This window comes from Podarcis melisellensis, assembly GCF_964234715.1.
Source record: "Podarcis melisellensis genome assembly, chromosome: 7".
Classification (NCBI taxonomy): domain Eukaryota; kingdom Metazoa; phylum Chordata; class Lepidosauria; order Squamata; family Lacertidae; genus Podarcis; species Podarcis melisellensis.
In genome coordinates, this window is record NC_138539.1 from 61,213,408 (window position 1) to 61,236,091 (window position 22,684).

General features: G+C 40.7%; 1 protein-coding gene across 6 annotated transcripts in view; it reads right to left on the minus strand.

The window, feature by feature from the left end:
• The window catches only part of HIVEP1 (HIVEP zinc finger 1), an 88,267-nt gene that overhangs the window by 16,698 nt on the left and 48,885 nt on the right, over positions 1–22,684 (minus strand). For all 6 annotated transcript variants that reach the window (XM_081918142.1, XM_081918145.1, XM_081918143.1 and 3 more), the window contains 3 exons: positions 19,806–19,859; positions 10,034–15,933; positions 4,604–4,734 (listed from right to left, as the gene is read on the minus strand). In XM_081918142.1, the coding sequence (XP_081774268.1) occupies positions 4,604–4,734; positions 10,034–15,933; positions 19,806–19,859 (6,085 nt within the window). The remainder of the gene's footprint in view (positions 1–4,603; positions 4,735–10,033; positions 15,934–19,805; positions 19,860–22,684) is intronic.

A 22,684-nucleotide genomic window follows, 5' to 3' on the forward strand; every position in this document is an offset into this window, starting at 1 on the left:
TCTTGAACATCTGGCAATGAAGTTTAGCTTGCCTAGCACACTTCTGTACAGTGTAGTGTCAGAAAATGCTTCTTCAGTGTCATCTACCTGATAACCTGTTATCATCGGTGTGTCTACAGGGTTAGCATCCATCAGGTTTAGTTTGCTTAACACATCAGCAATTTTCTGTGACTGGTGTACTAGAATGTTACCATCTTGATCTCTCTCTATTTCCAGAGATAGGTAGTTGTTTACCTCACCAAGATCTTTCATGTCAAAGTGCTCTTTCAGTTGAGCTAGGGCGTTATTGTACATTGTGACATCTTTCCAAAAGAATAAAAGATCATCAACATAAAACAAACAATACAGTTTCTTTTGCCCCTCCTCTTTGACAAATACACATGGATCAGATTTCCCTTGCTTAAAACCTAGAGAAAACAATACTTCAGTGAGTTTTGTGTGCCAACACCGAGCACTTTGTTTGAGACCATAAAGGGACTTTTTCAGAGCACAAACAAATCCCTGTTTTACCTGTACGCCATCAGGTGGAAGCATATAAAGTGATTCATTTAGAGATCCGTACAGAAAAGCTGTATTTACATCATGGTGACTAATGTGTAGATTTTCCTCTGCAGCTAGCTTGAGCATAAGCCTAATGCTCTCATACCTCACTGTGGGTGAGTAGGTCTCGTGATAGTCTTCACCTGGTACCTGTGCAAAACCTCTGGCTACCAACCTGGCTTTGTGTCTGACTATCTTGCCATTTTGATCAGTCTTCGCTTTGAAGACCCATTTGCTTCCAAGCAATTTCATTCCTGGAACTATTGGAACTAGTTCCCATGTTTTGTTCCTTTCCAAGGAATCAAGCTCAGCCTTCATGGCATTTAACCATGGCTCAGCTTCCTTTGAATCCAAATCCTGGATTTCTTGGAAACTTGAAGGTTCAAAAACCTTCTTGGAGCTTTTAACAGCTGTTACTGCTATCTTAGCAAACTCATCAGCAAATCTCTTTGGAGGTCTGCCTTTTGTGGCTCTCTGTGACCTACGAATTAACCTTAAGTCTTCAACACTCTCCTCTTCCTTCTTAGGAGAAAAGTGACCTATTGTGAAGAATGGTTCCTCCAATTCTTGATCAGAGCTTTCAGAGGGTCGCATAGAGGCTTTCGCACTCTTGAAATCCTCTGAATCATCTGATTCAGTTTCAGACTCAGAATCAGAACCTTCATCAGTGGGTGTGGGTTGTTGTGGTTGCTTTTGACTATCCTCAGTCTCATCACTGTCATCAGGATAACATTGGAAAATTCCCACATTCTCCCCCCACTTGGCATTGTACTCAACACTTCTTGTGAGCTTAATTTCCTTTGAGTCAGTCATCATTATTCTGTAAGACCCTTTCTGATAACCTAGAAAGATACCATGCAATCCACGCTTGTCTAACTTGGAGTTTTGTGGTGAGTGAACCCACATGTCAGAACCAAAAATTTTCATGTGTTTGATGTATGGCTTCTTGCCAAACATCTTCTCATAGGGGGTACAACCAATCGCTGAAGATAACCTGCGATTATAACTGTAAGTGAAACATGAGAGAGCTTCGGCCCAATAACTCTCTGGAAGATTTGCATCATGCAGCAAGGTTTTTAACCCTTGAAGCAATGTTTGATTTGCTCGTTCCGCAAGTCCATTCTGCCATGGCGAGCGAGGACTAGACAAATCGTGTTGAATTCCTTTCTCAGCCAGAAAAGCTTCAAACTGCTGAGAAGTGAATTCTCCCCCCCGGTCAGTGAAAAGAATCTCTATCTTCTTACCATGCACATTTCCCAACCAAGCACAGAATTCCTTGAACCTAGGAAAAGCCTCTGATTTCTGCTTGAGATTGTACACATAAATATACCTGGAAAATGCATCAAGAAGAACCATGAAGTACCTATTTCCACCCAAAGAGGGCGCTAGTGGTCCAACCAAATCAGCATGAATAATTTGGTATGGTTCTGTAGCTTGCCTACTAGACACCTTACCTTTCGCAGCCATTTTTACCTTGTTTGCTGCGCATGCCTTGCACTTCATGTGGTACCTGCAGGGTTTAATAGTCATACCTTCAACCAAGGCAGGCATTTTAGATACTGCCTCAAAATGCAAATGACCAAATTTTCGATGAAAATCGTGAATACATTCTGCATGCAAACTTTTGTTAGAACCTGCAATGCAACAAGTGTCATCTTGCACAACATCATCATAATACAAAAGAAACAAATGATCAACAAATTCAGCATACAATTGATAATCATTTTTCTTGGTGATGATGCATCTATTGTCTTCTCAATCAGCTGTCCAACGCTGAGCAGATTATGTTTCGCATCCGGCACATAAAGAACATCCTGTATCGATAAGTCCAAACTGTGAAGAACAACAGTTCCGTAGCCTTTACTGGGGATAGTGTGGTCATCCGCCTGGTGAATTGCACCTTCCTGCGGTGTAAAAGACACGAACAGTCGCTTATCGTTGCACATGTGATGCGTTGCAGCTGAATCAACAACGAAGAAAGATCTAGACGTCTTCTGGACCTCTGCAACCTTTGGAGCGTAGCGTGAGACCATTGCCTTATGCTGCGTTGTCCTGGACACCGGACCTTTGCCTTTGCTCTGGCCTTTTCCACGCGATGAGCTTCCGCTGCGCTGCTCTGTCTTGGCCCTGGGGTATTTGCATTCCCTCTTCATATGGCCTAGACGTCCACACGAGTAGCATTTCACTGCCTTCAAAGCTTTGGCGCCATCTGGTGGTTCCACTGCACTATGGGATGAGATCTGTGAAGCCTCCCCATTTCCCATGCAGCCAGCACCCCGCCGATCTGCTTCATTCTGAATCATGGCAGTATCACAAGCTACTGTGAGTTGAGCATTTGGCTGATCAGTGGTATCAAATTCCCCACTTGCTTCATCCAGCCTTCTGCAGCTAGCCATCATGACTTTGGCAATTGCCTCCTGCATCATCACTGTTGCTTTAAATCAGACTGCTTTATACATGCTGCGTCTGTGTACAGCTGCTTCAATCCAAAGGCAAATCAAAACAGCCTCTGCTTGTGAGCCTGAGCATCTTTGCTTATCTGCAGCTGCTTCAAACTGCATTCCCAAAGGCAAGTTCAATAGCGAAAGTCCCCAAGTGCTTTCTCTACTGCCCTAATTCTTGCTGCGTCATGTCTGCAGCTGCTTTGAAACTGCAGCATTTCTAAAAGTTACTTTCACTTTCCCAGCCATCCAAGCCACTACGCTTGTGCCGTGGAAAAATGGCTTTAAAAGTTCAAAGTCCAGCCTTAAAGCCATTAATTAGAAGCTGGCAGGCTGCCCGGAGCAGTAGCACATACCTTCATCAATCATTTTGACGCGCAGAGCAGATACTGTGCGATCCTTGCCTCTGCCGCTGTTCCGATGCTTTGCCGGCACTTCGTTTCTGTGCTCCTTTGTTCCTTTGCCAGGAGCCCGACGTCTGAAGTCCAACCTCAAAACACTGCATTTTTCTGGGCCCATAACCAAATGTTGGAGATAAGCAGTGTCCAGTGCACAGCGGAATGATGAGAAGTATGAGCCAACATGCTCTATACTACTTTATTTACAGTTCAAAGCTGGTAAGTTACAGAAAAACATCTTCCCTCTGCCGGAGCAGAGAAAGCGTCATCTCTCCTCAAAAAGCACGGAGAGAATCACAAACTGAAACTGCAAAGAACAGTGAAAAACAGGAAACCAGTGTACGTCACATCCAGTCTCCCATTCCCGTGGGAAAACCTCCAACAGTACAGACTCTGTGGAATGTAAACATTGTCTTGTGACAAGCCCTTCGCTGCACAGAGAAGAAAGCAGAAACCAACAGAAAATAGTTGCCATTGACCAGTACAAACAAGTAAGGAAGGGGGCAAACTCTGGTTGTTTGGATATCTGGATCAGCCATGCATGTAGCGATGTTTGGGCACAATTCTTTATGTTCAGTTAATGGAATGTGCAGATATTGAGTGTTCTGATGGTGGGAGCTGCATGCTCCTCCAACCACCACTCCCAAGTCAGTGCAGAACAACACCATTGTCAATATCATCAAAAGCCACTGAGAGGTCAAGGAGAACCAACAGGACGACACACCCTCTGTCTCTGTCTCAAACGAGCTCATAAATCAGGGCAACCAAGGCTCAGACTACAGATGGCAACTTACTGTTTTGTTCTAAATCACCTATGGCCTACAACGCAAGTAGTCATGATCTGGTTTCACCTGGTTAAATATTTGTAGGAAATTAGTTGTTCAGAGCTAAAGCTCTTGGTGTTTTGGTTTCCATTTGGGATATTTGACTCCAAGCTCACTAAAAATTCAGTTTGAAGAATTAAGTGTTAAAACACCAGGAGAGAAAAATAGCTATGTGGATGGGAGATTTGACATCACAAGTGCTGAACCAAGGCCAGGGATGGGAGGCAGGGGATACTGTGGAGCAAGTAATTTCGAACATACCAAACCATTTTGACTAGAATCTGGATCACGATCTAATCAGGTTCACAATAACACCTTTTTCTACTGAGCTACCAGGAGATAATGACTTCCATACAAAATATTAATAAAATATTGCATTACTTTTAAGGGGGATACTTACCCTCCATCAAATATTTTCACTCTTCTTGGCTCACTTTTGGCTAAGGAATTATCATTATCTTGATCAGTGCTTATTTCAGAGTTTTCTTTATTGCTGAATTCCCTTGCTGCCTTTTGTTTAACTAATGCCCGCTGAAAAAAATGTAAATTGTTACGTTTCTTATTATAAGCAGATTAAGGTATCTACTGAACTAGTATTGCTAGTGAGTATCTGGCAAAACAGGAGTTGAAGATTACCATTTTCAGGCACAGTTGTTTATGTGTTGACAATACAACTAAATTTTATTTTTGTGACAATTGCTACACCCAATTCAATATGCTCAATAGAGGGAGAACAGGAAGAGAAAGTAATTACAAAAATGTTTATATGGTTATATACTTGAAAGAACATGTGTTTATGTTTTTGCCCAGAAGTAGCTGTCTGTACATGATTTAGGAGTTACGGGGGGGGGGGGAGAAATTCCCCAATGCAGTTTTTCAAGCTTATATCTACTGCCAGAGAAAATTAGCATACCAGTTGTATAAGAAAGTAAAATATGTTTAATATACTGCATTTAGGCTATACAAATAATAATAATAATAAACAGTTTGTTCTGCATCTTTCAGTCTGTTTTACAGCTCTAGAGTTTTCAGTCTAGCATCTATCTTGGAACCCCTCCCAAGGACACCCCCCCGAACATGCTCAGTTCCAACCCTCCTCAAACACATTTGAATTGGGGCTACTAGGTAGCAACCACATAAAAGTATCTTACACTCCTTCCCCTTTTGTTTATACTGTCAACATATACCGTAATCTATATATTGGCAGTAAGAATACAGAAGGCAGTGGGAAAAACAGAACAAAAAAATAATTATTTCCTAAATACGAGACATTTGTCTAAACCCACAAATTCCCTTATTTTTATAAATGCAACCTCTCCCTGGGCTTGGGGATTCTGTCTGAATGGCATAGTGTAACTGTGAGTGTTTCTGGCTCATCCAGATTTTCTATCTCCGAGTGTGTCTCAGAGACACACCTGAAACAGTTGTACGATCTGATGCAGGGGCTGTGGACTGGCATAATCAATGTGAAGTCTTGCCCAAGGTCATTATTATCATTCCCTTGGGTGTGAGGGTGCTTTTGAAGGAGCATGACGGATAGATTGACAAGCACCACACCACTGTACTCCTGTCTCAATCTGCTAGTCTATTTCTGGCCACCACACATAAACTACATGCTAATCTCTTCATACAATGCCAGGATGGACTTACACAACAAATTCAGCACAGCAGAAATTGCGTAGTACTGGTAGTACAACTACCTGCGAGCCCAATAATATTCATCCATCCTGGATAGCCAATGACTCCCTACACTGATAGTTAGGGTGTTAATATGTGCTCTCCCCCCCCCCCCCGGTAATCCATCCATTAATTATCTTCACCCTCTAAATAACAGAGAATCTTGGCCAGTCACCCGTTTAATCTTTGCTGGATCGATCAGGCATGTGGATAGCAGTTCAACAAGAAAAATAGTTTCAGTAGGCTGAGGTACTGGCTTTGATCTATCTGGCAGTGGAAATCTGCTAAGGGGATCAGCATTACCCAGGGCTTGACCTGGCTTATATTCAAATTTGTAGTCCTATGCAGACAACGTCAAGCCCATTTCGGGATTCTAGCAGACAGCACTGGCTTGTTCTCTCCCTGCAGACCCTGAAGAGGTTTATGATTGTATGACAAAACACCTGCGATCTAGATACGAATGGGATTTCTTTTCAGCAGAAAACACTGCTAACTCTTTACATTCTAGTTGTGAATAGTTTTCTCCCCCTGCTAAGGCCAGTGACCTTGATGCAAACTAATGGAGTGTTCTGATCCAGTAGGAATTTGGTGGGCTAAAAGTGTTTCTTGAGAAGAACTGGAACCTGTTTAAGTCCTCCATGCTCCTTATTCCTTATAATGCCCACAAACAACCTCCTTTGTCTTGTGATGCTTTGCCATATGAAGTTCTTGATGGTTAATATAATGGATAAGGATAAGGATCTTGGATGACTTAAATAGGTTCCATTTTTGCCTTGTGGCCACTAGGTGGCAACCACATAGCATTCTCCTTGATTGACGCCTCCCCCCATTTCTCTTTGTACTGGACAAACTCTACACTGACAAGCATTTATCAACTGAAAACTAATCCTTATAATCCCTCCATGACTGTAAAATGGCCAATTATTTGTCATTCAACAAACCTGTTGAAATTAATAGACAAGTAATTTGAATCCATTTATTTCAATGGGTCTAGTCTGAATATCAATAACACTGGCTATCTCCCCATGGACTTGCTATGCATCCAGCATCACAAAACTGTTTATGAGACATCTAGTGACAACGTAGACAAGAAATCCTGGTTTGTTGGATTCAGCAGAATAGGTTATCATGGATTTCCATCTTCTGAACAGATAGCGGAAAGATCACAGGAAGCATAAACCTCAAGTCAATGTAGAACACAAACTTTTGATGCCTTGCAGCGAATTAGACATTAAGTGCCAACCATACTGTACACGTTGTATATTTCAATGGTATGACTTATACTGATGGGGCTAGCTGTGAACATCAACTAGGAACATGCTCTTTTTGCTGCTGCATAGCTGATGTCACATATGACATCAGGTTTGGGGGAAATGGTCTTGTGGATTAAATTAGGATCCCCATGGGCCTGAGGTTCTCCACTGTTGGATTATACCAACCAATACAGGAAATTTCATGCAGCAATATATAAGCTTTAACAACACTACTGAGACTTACACATGGTTTCAGAAAATGAAACATCACAAAAAACGAACTGTTCATGTAAAGCACCAGTAATGTTCATTTTTACAGCACCTTGTTAAGATTCAAGTAATCAGGGCAAATATTTTTAGGGGTTACTTGACCAGGCTGCAAGTGTTTTACGTTGACTATTTTGGTCAACTATTCCACATCTCAAATAAATTTGTCTTGAGCATCAATAGCTGATAACTTTTCAGGCCAATACAGAGGTGGTTATATTCCTTCCTCATCTCTTAAATACTATGAATGGGACAAAAATTAACTGAACAAATGAAGCCAGGTTTTTTTTGCTTAACAAGGATTGAAGCAAGTTACGTTAAGTGAGGAATTTAATTAATCTTCGCTTCAGCTAACATTGGCTCCAACATATCCAAAACTGCATGAGAAAAGGCTACTTCATTCAGGAGATGATATGTGTGAGCCACTCCTGATCTCAAAGATTATGTCTGAACAAGCTCTGTATACAAAATTAAGATTTTGCCCACCCCAAAATTCTCTTCTGCATTCATGGTCCATAGCTATATTTTATAACTGGTTACAATGCTAAACATTTCCCTGTTTGCATTCTGAAAAACCCTTAAATAGTTGCAATGACAACAGATGCACAGTCTTTAAATGTGCATAGTCAGAAGTGAGATCTGGAAAGCTTCGCTGCTGTTCATACGCATCAGACTACCACACTTTTTTTTCTGAGGTAGGGGAAATTTATGTTGGATGTGTACTTGAAAATCTCTCTTTAGAATCTTAAAGACATCTGCTTTTAGTCAGACAAGCTTCTACCATTTAGGGATGTTGAAAATATCTTACAAATATGAAGCTTTGAAAATGGAAGAAAAAGAATCTTACAATTATTTTTTCGCATCTCTTTATTTCGAAGCTCACATGTTAATATTAACTGATAGCTTCTAGTTTCAGCTGCTTGATATTAGCAGTACCAGTGAAACTTTGTCATCCCAGCTATCTGGAAAACATAGCTAGTGAGAAATTTGGCATGTTCCAACCAAACTTGTAAAAAATATGTTTATCTGATAGTGAAATACAACAAAGGCCCACATTCAAAGATACAGCATATGGCTCTGGCAGAAAAATTACAGGTAGTTTCTGAAAGAAGGTTTTTCTCCATTTAGAGAAGCTTCAAAACAGCATTTTTTATAGATTTATTTGAAGGAAAGCTTAAATTCTCTTCTTCCATTTTCAGACTTGCACTAGGAAATGAACTAATGATGCCCATTATCAATAACTGTGTTTTACTGCTAAGATTCACCGGCTCTTGTACTCTGGTGAACATCTAGAGCTTTGTATACGCAGGGCCTGCCCTAGTCTTTTCCAAAGTCAAGAAATACTCCAAGTGTACAATGTGAATTTCCTATTGCATTTGTAGAGCATTTCTATCTAGGCTTCTGGACCTTGTGTGAGGTCTGGTCATTCCTTCAAAATCCCTAAATGGAACATCCTACTACAAGGAAATACATAGTTTTAGATGCTACTCCTCATGTTGTAAGATCTGCAGGTGAAGTATTAGACTGGGTCAGAAAATAATAAACATAAGCGCAGAAGAGAGGCTTATTCAATGGAAGTTCCACAAGTGACAGATTACATGATGTAAATACAGTTATTGGAATATTAGATATTGGGATGAAGTAAATATAAAAGGATGGATGGGGATCATTGGATCCAGGAATTCCTTCTGTGAGTGCAAGTGAATGAATGCAGAAAGGGATTTCACTGTCCCACTAGTTTTCAAAACCTAAAAATCCAACTTTGGGGTTTTTTTTTAGGATCAGGCAGGGATTTCCATTCATCTATTCTACCAGCTTCAAAATTAATGCCCACATTTCTCTCTAAAATAAATTCTATTCAATAATACTCCCCCTAAAATCTTCTCTCTTTATACAATTTTTCTTCAAGCCAATGCAGTACAGTACTATAATAAAATGTAACCTTCATTAAGCCCCAATAATAAAATATTTTAAAGAAAAGCAGCCCATGCATGCTTTTTGTTGCACAGACTCAAAGCAGAAAGTCAATCTTGTTTTAGCTATATGCACAAAACGCCTATTGCATTTTAGTGCAACTAAAACTTTCCTCTTCTCTGAGGTTCATGTAGCTAAACCTCTTGACCCCAATGAAGTGTTCATACAGAAAACTCCTCTGCAGTTCTGACATGACAGAACACTGCTATTCCTAAAGGATCTCAGTTATGTGTCACTGTGTGTAGGCCTTGCCCTGTGGGGAAATGAGCTGTGAAGAAGTATGAGACACCTTAACATTACATTCCATGAAATTCAATAGAGAAATTTTAAAGAATAATATTAGCTCTTTTGGGAATTTCAAGTGTCCAAACAATATCCAAAAGCTCTTTGCAGAAGCACCTGGCTTTCTGCACAATTTTTAAAATTAGGATATGGCTTTCATGAGATGTGATAAACCTCTAAAATTTTAGCTAGGTAAAGATAGCTCAACATTTATATAGTGATGCAATAAAGCAGTATTAACAATGCACCAACAGAGTTCAACGAGTTTTCCTCCCAAATGCAAATAAGTTATCCTCATTTTAAAGAGCTTATATAAATACTTTAGTATAAACACTTGAATTCCCCCCCTCTTAAAATAAATGTTTTATGCATAGTACCTTAAGTAAGTTGTTCTTCCACTTGCTTGAGTAGACCAGTATGTCGGATCTGAAGTTGGTACTTATTGCTAGAGTATAAGATGGTTTTCCAGCTTTCTGTTTTGAATTCAGAAGGGAAAGAGCAAGTTTTGTCGGCAAACCAAGTGGATTGGGATTGTCAGGACTGACAGACCAAGAAGAATAAACTGAAGTCTTTTGGTCATTTTGCAACAGGTGCACAGGCTTCCTTTTTAACAAGTAACACCATGTAAAGTTTGTTGTAGTCTTTAGGCTTGGAAAAGATAATCGCTGTATATCATCCGCATTCACGACAGACAAAGCGGCTCCAGATTTTGCTTGGCTCAAAACACTGGACTGCTTATCATCATTCACTTCTGGGGACATCCTCTCTTGACTGTTATCTGGAACCTTTAGAAAGGAAGTCTGAATATTCAGTGAAGTAGATTCAGCTGACTTTCTGACTGCAAACCTTCCAGTTTCAGAGATCAATGGGTTATCATATTCTAAAGGCTCCTTTATGAGTGAAGAAGCCCCACACCGAGCAGATTCAGCTGAACCAGGCAGCAGATCTGGCGCATTACCAGCTCCAGTGCTTTTATCATCTTGATCTAATGAGAAACCTTCTAGGGGCTCAACTGTGCAGATCTGCCGCACTAAGAGTGGCTTTTTTTGCTTGTTAGATTCGCTAGCCTTTACGGTCAAAGGATGCAGTGACATAGCACCTGTAGTGCAAGCAGCTCCACTTTCATCTTTAACACGCTTCTGGTGTTTTTCCATGGCAATGTCTAAACTATTGGCTGGCGAGAGCATGCGCTTACTTGAGGCTGTGGCTTCCTGCTGAGGGAAAAGTCCACCAACTGGCACTTTCTGAATCATATTTGAGGACCCCAGGGAAGCTGAATTTTTGCTTTCCGTCTCACAAATCAGATTTTCAAACACAGATGCTGGCTGCGAACTTGGCAAACACCTCAGATGATCTTTGTGGGATTTTGGCAGCTGAGTTTGATCTTTGACTGTTGGCACTGATGCAGTGTTTATTTTACAGAGAGACTGGTTTACCTGATCCCGTGTCACCAAAATTTGAGGAAGGGGTGCAACAGCAGCCAAACCATATGATGGAATATTACTGTGAATGCGCACAGGGATGAAGGGCGCAACATGATACATTCCACCACTGCAATTATCGGGAGCAGTTCGTTGCAAGGGTGGTGCCACATATTGCTTGGACACTTTGTCGTTCAGTTTGGTATGTATTTCTAATGAAGACCCAGTCTGCTCTGTGCCAGCTGCACCTGGAAGACCTAAAGGATATTGCTTTCCTACGTGCAATGCTTTAACTTGAAGCTGATATTTGGGAGCAAAACAGTCTTCTTGCATACTATGCTGACCAGCAACCATGCTCATGCTTTTCTGAGTTCCAAGTGCTGATCCCTTGAAAGCTGATTGGGAATACTGACTGAGTGAAGCTTGCTGACCAGGATGATGTAAACTAGAGCCTAAAGACCGTTCACTAGAAGGCGGGTTAAGAGAGTTGTTGCTCTTCACTGACTGTGATTCACGCAAAGGCTTGATGTAAGTCTGGGGGTGCTGAGAACTTGAAGACAATTCCTCGGGTTTCCCAGATCCCTGCAACCTCTGCAAGGACACTGAAGAAGTATCTGCTGCAGGACTTATTTGAAAAGAAGTACTTGACATGATATCAGGCTGATTCTTTTCTGGAGCAATATTTAAAGATATTTGTCTTACAAGGGGGCCCCTTCTCCTTTCTAACAAAGGTACATGTCCACTGCCAGATGTCAGTTTAGAAGTAGAGATCTCTAGAAGTGAGGCAGGCTTGGATGGAACTGCACTTCCACAGTCAAATGACTTGCTTCTGTAATCGGCAACTTCCATGGACGGCTGGGTGCAGTTAATTTGTTCAGAAGCAGCACGCCGCATTTCTCTGAAATGAGGACCAGGCACACTAAGCGTGTTTGAACTTGTAGGAATTGTAAGAAATTCCAAGGATTTATTTGTAGGCTCTGCTTTGGAAGCACTCTCATTCTTAGATACATCATCTTTATCAAAAGAAGTTGAGAAACTAGATGCACGTGACAAGCTACTCTCCCGACTGAGACTTCTAGAAAGCGTAGATTCAAAGCTCGACTCAGCAGAAGAATGCTCCATTTCAGCCAAGCGAATTCTTTTCTTTTTTGGTGGAAGTTTTTCTGTGGGTAGCTTTGATAAGGTTTCACTACGCTGCGGCCAGTTAAATTTTTCCGTCTTGTCCTGATCACTGCATTGGCTTTCCTGATCTCTATCAGGCTCCTCTGTCACCAGTATTTCAGGAACCTGGATGTTATGCTGGCGAACAAGTCTTAGTGGTTGCATTGGTGCACTCTTTTCATTAGCAGTGACTTGACGTTCATGCAGCTGAACTCTTGAGGCTTCTGCTACTTGAGGACGGTGGGAGGCACTCAGGAGAGAATGCTTCTCCTCTTGAGCCATAATGGTACTCAAGGAATGGAGCTTCACAGCTTTGTTAGCATCCTGAAGGGAAACTGGCGATACCCTTTCAAATGAATCTGATTTTTCAAATGAACTAGGTCTGCTTAAGGAGTTTGTGTGCTGAATTACTGAAATCCCGGCCCCTTGTCTTTTCAGTTCTTTTTTTTCTGGTGCCACTGGAACAGCCTGCTTCTCCCCATGCAATGTCATCTTTGGCCCCATAGTCTGCTCTGCGCCATGAGTCTCCAGCTCATCTTGTGCCAGTTTTTGTAGGGAAATACTACGTGAATCTAAAGCAGCGGCAGTGTGTTTGGAGACACTGATTGTATTTCCGAGTTTGTTTTGACACTCTGACCCAGCCATGCTCTTTGACAAACTACTACTTGTATCATTTGTCTGCAGTTCATCATCATCATCTCCCACACTTTTCATTTTCCTCCTTTTTCTTATCTGAGATGTCTGCTCCCAGACACCGGTTGAAGTGGCAACTCGATAGTGAAGAATTTGGGGTTGTGTACTGTTCAAGACCGTCTTGTGCTCAGAATCTCGTATAGCTGCCTTGGTTTTTGGTCCATGTAACTCTGAACAATAGAACTTTTTGTGGTTTTCGAAGTTTTCCAGTTTTCTGTATCTGTTTCTGCAAGTCTCACACTCAAACATTGTCCCTCGGCCTTGCTGTGACTTTTTTTTATCCATAGTTGACCCTTGTACAAATGATTTGCTTCTTGACATTAAAAATTCACTTGATGTGTTGCATCCATAGCTTTCATCTACAGATCGTGTTTGTCCAAAAGTGTGCCCTTCACTGACCGAAGAATCTTCTATTGCTGCTTGCCGAACAAGGGTGCGAGGGTGTCCGCCTTGGAGCTGTGGAGTGGCAGGTCCTGGCACAAAGACATCATCATACAAGGAGCCAATTTTATCATCAAAAGACTGACTTCCACGTAGGGGGTGAGGGGGAGGTATTACATTTGTAGGTACAGCTGAATAACTGGTAGTTGGCATAGAATTACTTCTGGTTATAGGTAAACAGTCAAGAGTTGGTACAGACAGCAGAAAAACCTGCTTTGACTTCTCAGTAGGTGTAAAAGGAGACTTTGGTATATCAGAGCTTGAGCTAGTCCTTCTACTCATAGGCTTTAGGTCAAACTGAAATGAGTCTTTAAAAATGTAGGATTTTGGAGAATCAATACTACCTCTTCTTGAAAGGGATGTTCTCCGTGGCTTCACACTATCCAACTGTTTGTCATCCACTACAGCCTCATTATCAGATATTATCTTTGAAATGCGTTCTTCAAGCATTTTTGTGGCCAGAGGTGGTCTCATCTGGCCAGATGAAAGCAAGGTCTTGTCAGCACAAATGGTTTGCACAACAGATGCCACAGTGGTGCTCATTCGTGGCACACAACTTTTACTTGAGTCTTTTTCGGAAGAAGGCAATCCTTTCATAAATGGAGCTGGTGGACTCATGGTCTGATCTGCACTTTCTGAACGTGAAAAGTAGCCTGAATCAGTGCTACCTAAACTTCTGGGGCTCAAGAGACATTTTACTTGCTGATCCTGAGAACAATCTGTCGCCTGCTGTCTTTGTAGTTGCGCGTGTATTGCTGTCCCTACAGGGGTCCCAAGCTGTTCCTCGGAAACGCTTGTTTCAGTTTTCTGATGTTGCTTAGCATCTGATTCATTTACCAGCACATGTGTTAAATTTGGTTTCACATTTGTTACTTTCAAGTCCCCTTGTTGTTGTGTTTTAGAAAGTGTAGAGGTGGGATCTGCTACTTTGGGGCTATCTGATCTCAAAGGAGATACATTAACAGGGCAAACGATCACCTTGGGTAAAGCTGTCCTTGGTTGCACAGATGAGTCCTGAAATGAGGAGTCACCCAGCATACATTCCGGATTTCTTAAAGAAATGGGACTACCTTTGTGCAATGAGTCAGAATTGGAAGGTATTTTCACTACATGCACAGGTTCAATTTCTAATGATCCTTGGTCTTCTTGTCTTTCATCAGCTGTGCCCTCATCATCACTGTCACCACTTTCTTCCACATCTGAATGGATGCTAAGTGCTTTGTCAGATTCATGGGAGAGAAACCCACTAGAATCTGGCTGGAGGACAAGTCCAAGTTTGATAGCATGAGCATGAGACTTTTTGTGCTTATACAGATTGCTTTTGGTCTTAAATGAAAATCCACAAGTCTCACAAGGATATGGTCGTTCTCCTGTGTGGGAGCGGATGTGCTTTAGGAGAACACTGGGCTTGGCACAAGCCCTGTTACAATACTCACAGACATATTTCCCTAGTTTTTTAGGCTTCTGGACTTTTAGAAGGTTACATATTTGTTCTACACCATGGCTGACAACTGAAGCTATCTGGGCTGAGTTGTACAAGGGAGCTATAGATAACTGGGTGGTAGAGCTAGAGGGGTGAACTGACAACGGAGATTTTGCTACTAGCTGGTTTTGAGGAAAAGCCTGAGTAACAGAGGATTGGGGGCTCATTATTGAAGAGGTTACTGCTATGCTGTATATATTCTGGAGTTTGAGATTTTCCAGGTTCGGCTGTTGCACCAGAGAATTAGTGAAGCCCTGACATGGAGCAATTTGTTGGTTTTGTTGCCCAGCTTTAGCAAGAACTTGCTCTTGTGAGTGATCAACTGAGGGCATCTGTGCTTGTTCACTCTTCCCTGATGTTGCTACATGCACAGTCTGTGAAGTGCAAGGAAGAAATTGAGATCCAGCTACAAATTCTGGCTGCACCAAAGCAGCATGACTTTGGACACTCAGTGTATTGGATGTGAGACAAGAAGAGGCGCTTGCAGTTTTATTTGGTCTCAGTTTTTCTATCTGCATCCCACTGAAAGGGCACTCTTGTGCTAAGGTGTTCAGCTCAGGCTCCATAGCTTTCAGTAAGACATCGAATGCAGTATTTGTACATGAGGATGAATGACTACAATCAACAAAAGTAATACATTCATTATTGTCAGCCTTGGCTGCACTTGAGCTAGTGGAACCCTTCTTCACTGGTAAGTTTAACTGGGATGAACTGTGGTCTTCTACTGGCCATTTATTCAAGTCCAAGGATTGAGGTAACAGAGACAATTTGGGGTGCACCGAAGTCTCAGATTTGGACGTTTTAATAGCTACCTCACTGCTAAGCACCCCCTCATTTTGCTTGTTTTGTTTCCCATTCTGCGTTGCCAAACTGTGCACTTCTTTAAGGAGCTCTGAAGTATCAGGAAGGATGTTAGACAATGAAGAAGGCTCTTCTACTTTTTCTTTAGGCTTTGCCCGAGCTGGAGTTCTCAAAGGCGATTTTGGTATTTTCGTCAGGTGATTCTCAGTTACAATCTTTTTACGTTTCACACCTTTAACTGTGTCCGTGCTCCCTCTTGTAACAGCCTTGGAGATTTCTGTCAAACACAAAGAAATAAAAGTCAAATGGTAATTCTGCAAATATTATCAGCATCATTTACATAGTACTTTCAACATATTAAATGTTACCCAATCTTTACCCACACCTATTTAATGCCATTCCATTTAGCAATATAGGAACTGAGGCAGAAGATAGTAATTTGCTCGAGAGCACCTAAAGTTCGTGAGTCTGAGCCGAGTTTGAATTTAATACAGCATTTCACTGAACCACACTAGTTTTAAGTACATTCTTAATTTACAGAATTTGCTTCAGAGACCCCTCCCAAACTTATTTCAGTTCTTGTACATATTAATTATATTCCATTTTCATCATGTTTTCATTACCACTATACAAACCATTTGCTCAGTTAACTGCATTAAATATGAATGAAATTCATTAGGATGAATCTTGGTCCAACAATGTTCCCTCCTCATCTTGTCTCTGGGTGTGCTCAAGAGTAACTCCATTAAAACCAATGCTTTCCGCTCACAATTAACTTTATTGATTTCAGTGGATCTATCTTGAGTGGGTAACATAGATACTAGTTCACAGTTTGGACACTCTGGTCCTTGGTCCCCTCCAAAATCTATTATACAGGCCCTAGGGCTGGTGATATATTGATAAGATTGTCCAAAAACGGTTTGAAGTCCATATTGTGATATTGGTTTCATAATTTTTGACCTGTCAATATATTGTGAATCATGAAGTGTGTGGGTGTGGGTGTGAAAAACCGTGAAACCAGCTAATGCCTTTACATAGCTCCATACTTATTTTGGACATTGTTATATATCACAAAGTTCAGCTGGTGATATATCATAATGTTGAAAACTGTTCACCTCTACACAGTTCCATCCTTATTTCAGGCATCATGATATATTGATATATCACAATGATTAACTGGTGAAATATTGTGATGTTGAAAACCAGTTATCATTCAGCCTTAATGGGCCCATCTTCAGCACATGGGACTGTTTCTAAGCTGCTCTATTCAAATGGAATACTTCGTCAACAAGAAATACTACGGCAGAGATGGGGAACCAGTGGTTCTCCAGTGTTGCTGGACCTCCACCATCCTTGATGGCTGTGACTGCTGGGAGCTGGTGTTCAACTATATTTGGAAGGCCACATGTTCTCCATTTCTAAGAGAATACAAAACATAATTCTGCAACCAAGTCTTCATTTGAGTCAGGTGGGGAAGGCAAATATCTAAAAGTCATTCGCACTTCTGGCCTCTAGACCTTTAAAAGAGTCACTTGAAAACATTTGAATGGAAGTGTTTCTTTTGTTGAGACGTTATTGTACTCAGCAAAAATCAATGCATTTGTGTATTCTTTCTTCATATTTAAGACAGAATTGTCAGAATAGCTTTGAAAGATTAAGTGCTAAATTAAGCACACTCAGTGTGTTTTCTTCTTTATTGTCAAAACAATCCCAGCTCTGCTGGGTCTGGCACCCGTTACTGATTTACTGAGTAGATTTCAGCAGTGAGAGATTTAAAGCATATGCACTTACAAATGTTATGTTTTCTTCAAGAATCATCAGCAGAAATTAACTTCTCCATTCAGACAAGAATTTAAGAGCAATGATCTTGAATTAGAATCCTATGCAAATGGTATGCAAATGACTAAGGTACTGAATTTAGATGGGGGAAAGGCAGCTGGAACTGGATATCAAACAAGTTGCAGGAAGACATGGCCACAGTGAATACAACTGTGGACAACCCAATGCTTCTTCCTCAGGCACAATATGTTTCAGCCTAGAAAACATGTAAAGTTGAGTAGTCAAAGGAATGAGGACAGACTGAAGTGGGGCAGCAATATACAGATTCACCCAACAAGAAACAGAATGGTATGAATCATAGAATCATAGAGTTGGAAGAGACCACAAGGGCCATCGAGTCCAACCCCCTGCCAAGCAGGAAACACCATCAGAACACTCCTGACATATGGTTGTCAAGCCTCTGCTTAAAGACCTCCAAAGAAGGAGACTCCACCACACTCCTTGGCAGCAAATTCCACTGTTGAACAGCTCTTACTGTCAGGAAGTTCTTCCTAATGTTTAGGTGGAATCTTCTTTCTTGTAGTTTGGATCCATTGCTCCGTGTCCGCTTCTCTGGAGCAGCAGAAAACAAACTTTCTCCCTCCTCTATGTGACATCCTTTTATATATTTGAACATGGCTATCATATCACCCCTTAACCTCCTCTTCTCCAGGCTAAACATGCCCAGCTCCCTTAGCCGTTCCTCATAAGGTATCGTTTCCAGGCCTTTGACCATTTTGGTTGCCCTCCTCTGGACACGTTCGTTTGTCAGTGTCCTTCTTGAACTGTGGTGCCCAGAACTGGACACAGTACCAGAATGAAACCTGACTGAGACAGAAGGAACAACCAGCTTACTGTAGCCTAGTTACATTGGGAAAACTTAATACCTTTCAAGAATTTATTTTGCTTTTAAAATTAAGCTATGATCTGGGTTAGCAGAAATGGACAACAGTACATATTCATGCTTGGAGAAACCCAGTGATGTATAAAATAAAGGCTTTGATTACCTAGATACCCTTTAAAGTATTAGTTATCTTTATTGGGCCATCACTGCCAATGTGGCACTAAAATAAAGGTATTGCTGTATGTAGAGGTAGCTAAGGCTTATGTAAGTTGTGCCCTACTAAAAGTGCAAAATAATATAAGTTATTCCAGGCGATGGATTTTTATTCAGTACTAACAAAATGCTGTAAGTTATATGTATTTGGAGGGAAGGCTTATATACTGCTGGCAAATCACATTGAACTTCCTTATGCAACCCATGTCAATGAGAGCCAGGCAATCCAGTGTCAGATACAGAGAGCAGGTTTTGTGTTTAAACCTGGTAATAATTTGCAATGTAAAAGACCATAAACTAAGGGCTGATTTCACTTTTTGTGCTCTGGGACATATAACCAAATATTCAATATATGCTGGCCCTTACAAGATGTTTGGAATCAGGGGAGAATGTGTCTCTTAAATTTAAAAGCCCCGAAGCTGTAGATTGAGCCCTTTCTGGCAGCTGCCTCAAAAGGGTTTATTTGGGTATATGTGTGTTTTTAAAGAGACATATACACAATTCAATGCTAATAACCTTACGCAGTGACCTCAGGTTGGAGACCTTAGCTTCCTTCCCTTTCAGAGCTCCGCAAAAAATTCCCTGTGATGATCATTTACCAGTAACAGGTTTTTAGGACACTTGAATGAAAATGGTCAAAATTTAAATTCCAAATCAACGCCCAAGTTTCAAGATTGTTGGATGCCGATGATGGAAATACAAAATAATCAGTACAGAACATGGTAGTAACAACATCAACATATTACAAGCAGCTAAAAGTATTCCAAGCAAGTTCAAAATGACGCAAATATGGAGAGAACTTTAATAATTATTAAGCTAAGTTCTTTCAGTCCATTTAGCAAGAATACTTTGAGGATAAGGTAATAAGATTGCATCATCAACAGCTGCTTAAAATTTAGGGAAGATAAAATTATCACAGTTAGTTATTAGTCATTATAGCTAAGTGAAATCCCCATCTTCTTAGACCTTCTGCTCCTGAACAATTTCTGGTGGACAAGAACAAGGGAGGCATCTGTTGGCTACTGTGGGGAACAGGAGGTCGGACTGGGCTAGTCAACATGGTGCCCTCCAGGTGTTGTTGGATTCACATTCCCATCAGCCACAGCCAACATGTCCAATGGTCACGAATGGCTGGCCACTGTATCTGCAATGTGAGCTGATGGTGGCCTTTCATTATTAGTATTATTTGCATATCATTATTTATCATCATCATTATTATTATTATGGGATTGCTGGAGAAAGGCTGCAGGAAGAGAAACAGTGGTGTGTTTTACCTTTCTGTGAGTCTTCTGTTTCATTAAGTTCTTTTTGTGCTTCTTCAATTTTGTCTAATGAAAACAAAAAGTAAATCAGAAAAAGAGGGGAAAACATACTTTGATCACAAATGGTTTTAATTTCTTCCCTTCACTTTGTTGAATAAACACCAAAAAACCCACCACCCTCTTTTTAACATTATTGAACAGTTTACCCATCCTCATATACAATGCGAACACTGTTCGTTGGAGCTGTAAGGAAGGCAACCAAAATGATTGATGAACTGGAACAACTACCCAATGAGGAAAGTTTACAAGGCTTGGGGCTTTTTAGCTTATTATTATTATTATTATTTATTTTTATTACATTTCTATCTTGATCTCCTCCCCACCCCCCGGGCAAAGGAGCCTGGAGAGACAAAAGCATAGACAAAATGGTAAGTGGGGGGTATTGTGGAAAAAGTAGGTAAGTACATAAATGTGAAGGCCCATAAACAAACCAGGAAAATTGGTTTGCCATCTATCCACCCCAAATATTCTGGATTATTTTCCAGGCCTTCACATGTCTAGACAGGGGTATGCTTTTTCATCTCACGTAGTACTTCTTCACACAACACATAGTAAAACTATGGGATTTCCTCCCACAAGGTGTTGCGATATGTACCAACTTGGATGGCTTTAAAAGGGAATTAAGACGCGCTCATGGTGGATAAAGCTATTAATGGCTACTAGTCATGATGACTATATGTTACTTCCAGTGTCAGAAGCAGTATGCATCTGAATTCCAGCGGCTGTGAAACGTGAGGAGGAAAGGGTTATTGTGCAAACAACCTGCCTATGGGCTTCCTGTGAGAAGAGAATGCTGGACTAGATAAGCCTTTGATCTTATCTAGCAGTGCTCTTATGTTCTTAGGGAAAACCATCCTACTCCGAAAGCTTAGGCCATGCAGCCCATTTAAAACTACATTAATATTAATGTCAATTAGTGCAGCCCATTAGTGGCTATGCTTCTGGCTATAAGTGTATGTCTGAAGAAATAGGGCTTAATAATGTATCCATGAAAATACTCAGGCTGTAATAAAAATCCAGGAGGCAGGGGTTTCACGTTAAGGAATAATCACAAAGACTGATGCTATTGAAATACATAATGTGGGTGGGATTATGCGGTGCTTTCAGAGGATGTAAAAGATCAGAATGTGACAAAGGAAAATAGGTGGTTACAAATATATGTAGGGTTCAAGCAGTTTGGGATTTCAATCACTGATACTTAAACTACTGGAGTAAAATCTTCAAAGTCTTAGTCCTGAAAATAAGAGGTGTCAGAAGTTAAAGTTCCTTACATCTGGATTCTACAGGAAAATGTTACCAGATGTCAAAATTGCAAGTAAGATATAAACAGTGGGAAAAAGGAGAAAAACTTTAAAAGTTCTCTTCTGCACATCTTTGAAAATCTAAATGAACATAAGGTTTAAATCAATGCCTCTTTTTCTGAACGAAACAGCGGGAAACTCCTCAAAGAAGTCCCTGTAAATTTACTTGGAAAAGGTCAGTAAACGCTAGTATACTCAATCACATTTGTTCTGGTATTGCCCAGAGTGACCTCAATATATTAACATACTGATCTAAACCTTCACACTGGCACAGCATCCCACTTCAGGTTATGGTATCAGCATTGTTGTAAGCATGTCCTCATTGTAAGCACTTTCTGGCTTGATCCAGAACCTCATTTAATAAGAAAGTAATATTCTGACCCATCTGTGTTCACTGAATATTAACTATCTCTTTCCTGGTTCCAATTATGGCAGAGAACAGATATGATGAAAAGTGGGTTAGAAATAACAGCATCATAGAACTGTAGAGTTGGAAGGGACTCCAAGGGTCATCTAGTTCAACCCCCTGCAATGCAGGAATCTCAACCAAAGCATCCATGACAGATGCCCATCCAACCTCTGCTTAAAAACCTCCAATGAAGGAGAGTCCACAACCTCCCAAGGGAGTCCATTCCACTATAAATAATTAAAAATAAATAAATAAATAAATAAATAGCTGGCTACCATTTTTTGTTGTGTATGTTTTCCAAGTGCTTTTGCCCCCAAAGGGCTCCCTTTCTCAGTGACTTTTCAGCACTCCTTGCGAAAATGTTTAGCTTTAAAGTGCCCTCTTTCCTATTACAATAAAGTGACAGAAGCTTTGTTTTGATCCAAGCCATGGGGTTTCTAAATAGTTCAGCGAACACTTCTGAATAAACTTTATTATTCCTTATTATTTGATTTTCTAGTTGCCTTACAGTCCCTGTTCCAACTCATCCCCATGACAACCACAGAGACAGGTTGCTATCCTTTTCATATCACCTTACAGAGACCAAAGAAGACTTGTTCAAGGTCATCCACAAAATCCCTGTCTGAGCTGGGATTTGATTCAAGACCAGGCACTTTTGCTGTATATGCTGTTTATAATCTCATTTCCAGAGTATGTTGACACTTATAATTTTTATTATTTTAGATTGTGGTAGATTGCGGTAGTGGGGAAAAGACTGTTGAAGATTTGGATTTAACAATTAAAAAGTTTTATGAACTGTGAAAACAGACACACTACCTGTAGAGAAGATTATAATTTGGGATAATCCAATCCAGCAAAAGGAAACCATACCTCAAATACTGATGTCCACTGTGTTTCAATATCATTGCAGGTGTGTAGGGCAGACACAACAACATTACATATCTGTTCAAAGCTCCTTATACATCACCAATGATTTCTGATGGCAGTCGAGAGCACAACCCATTCCAAAGTGGTCGTCACTTAAAAACAATTAGGGTACGGGGGAGCCATTGTATTGTGATACCCGAAGAGAGCTAATTTTACCCTTATTAAGGAAATTACCTGGCCACTCAGAGGAAACT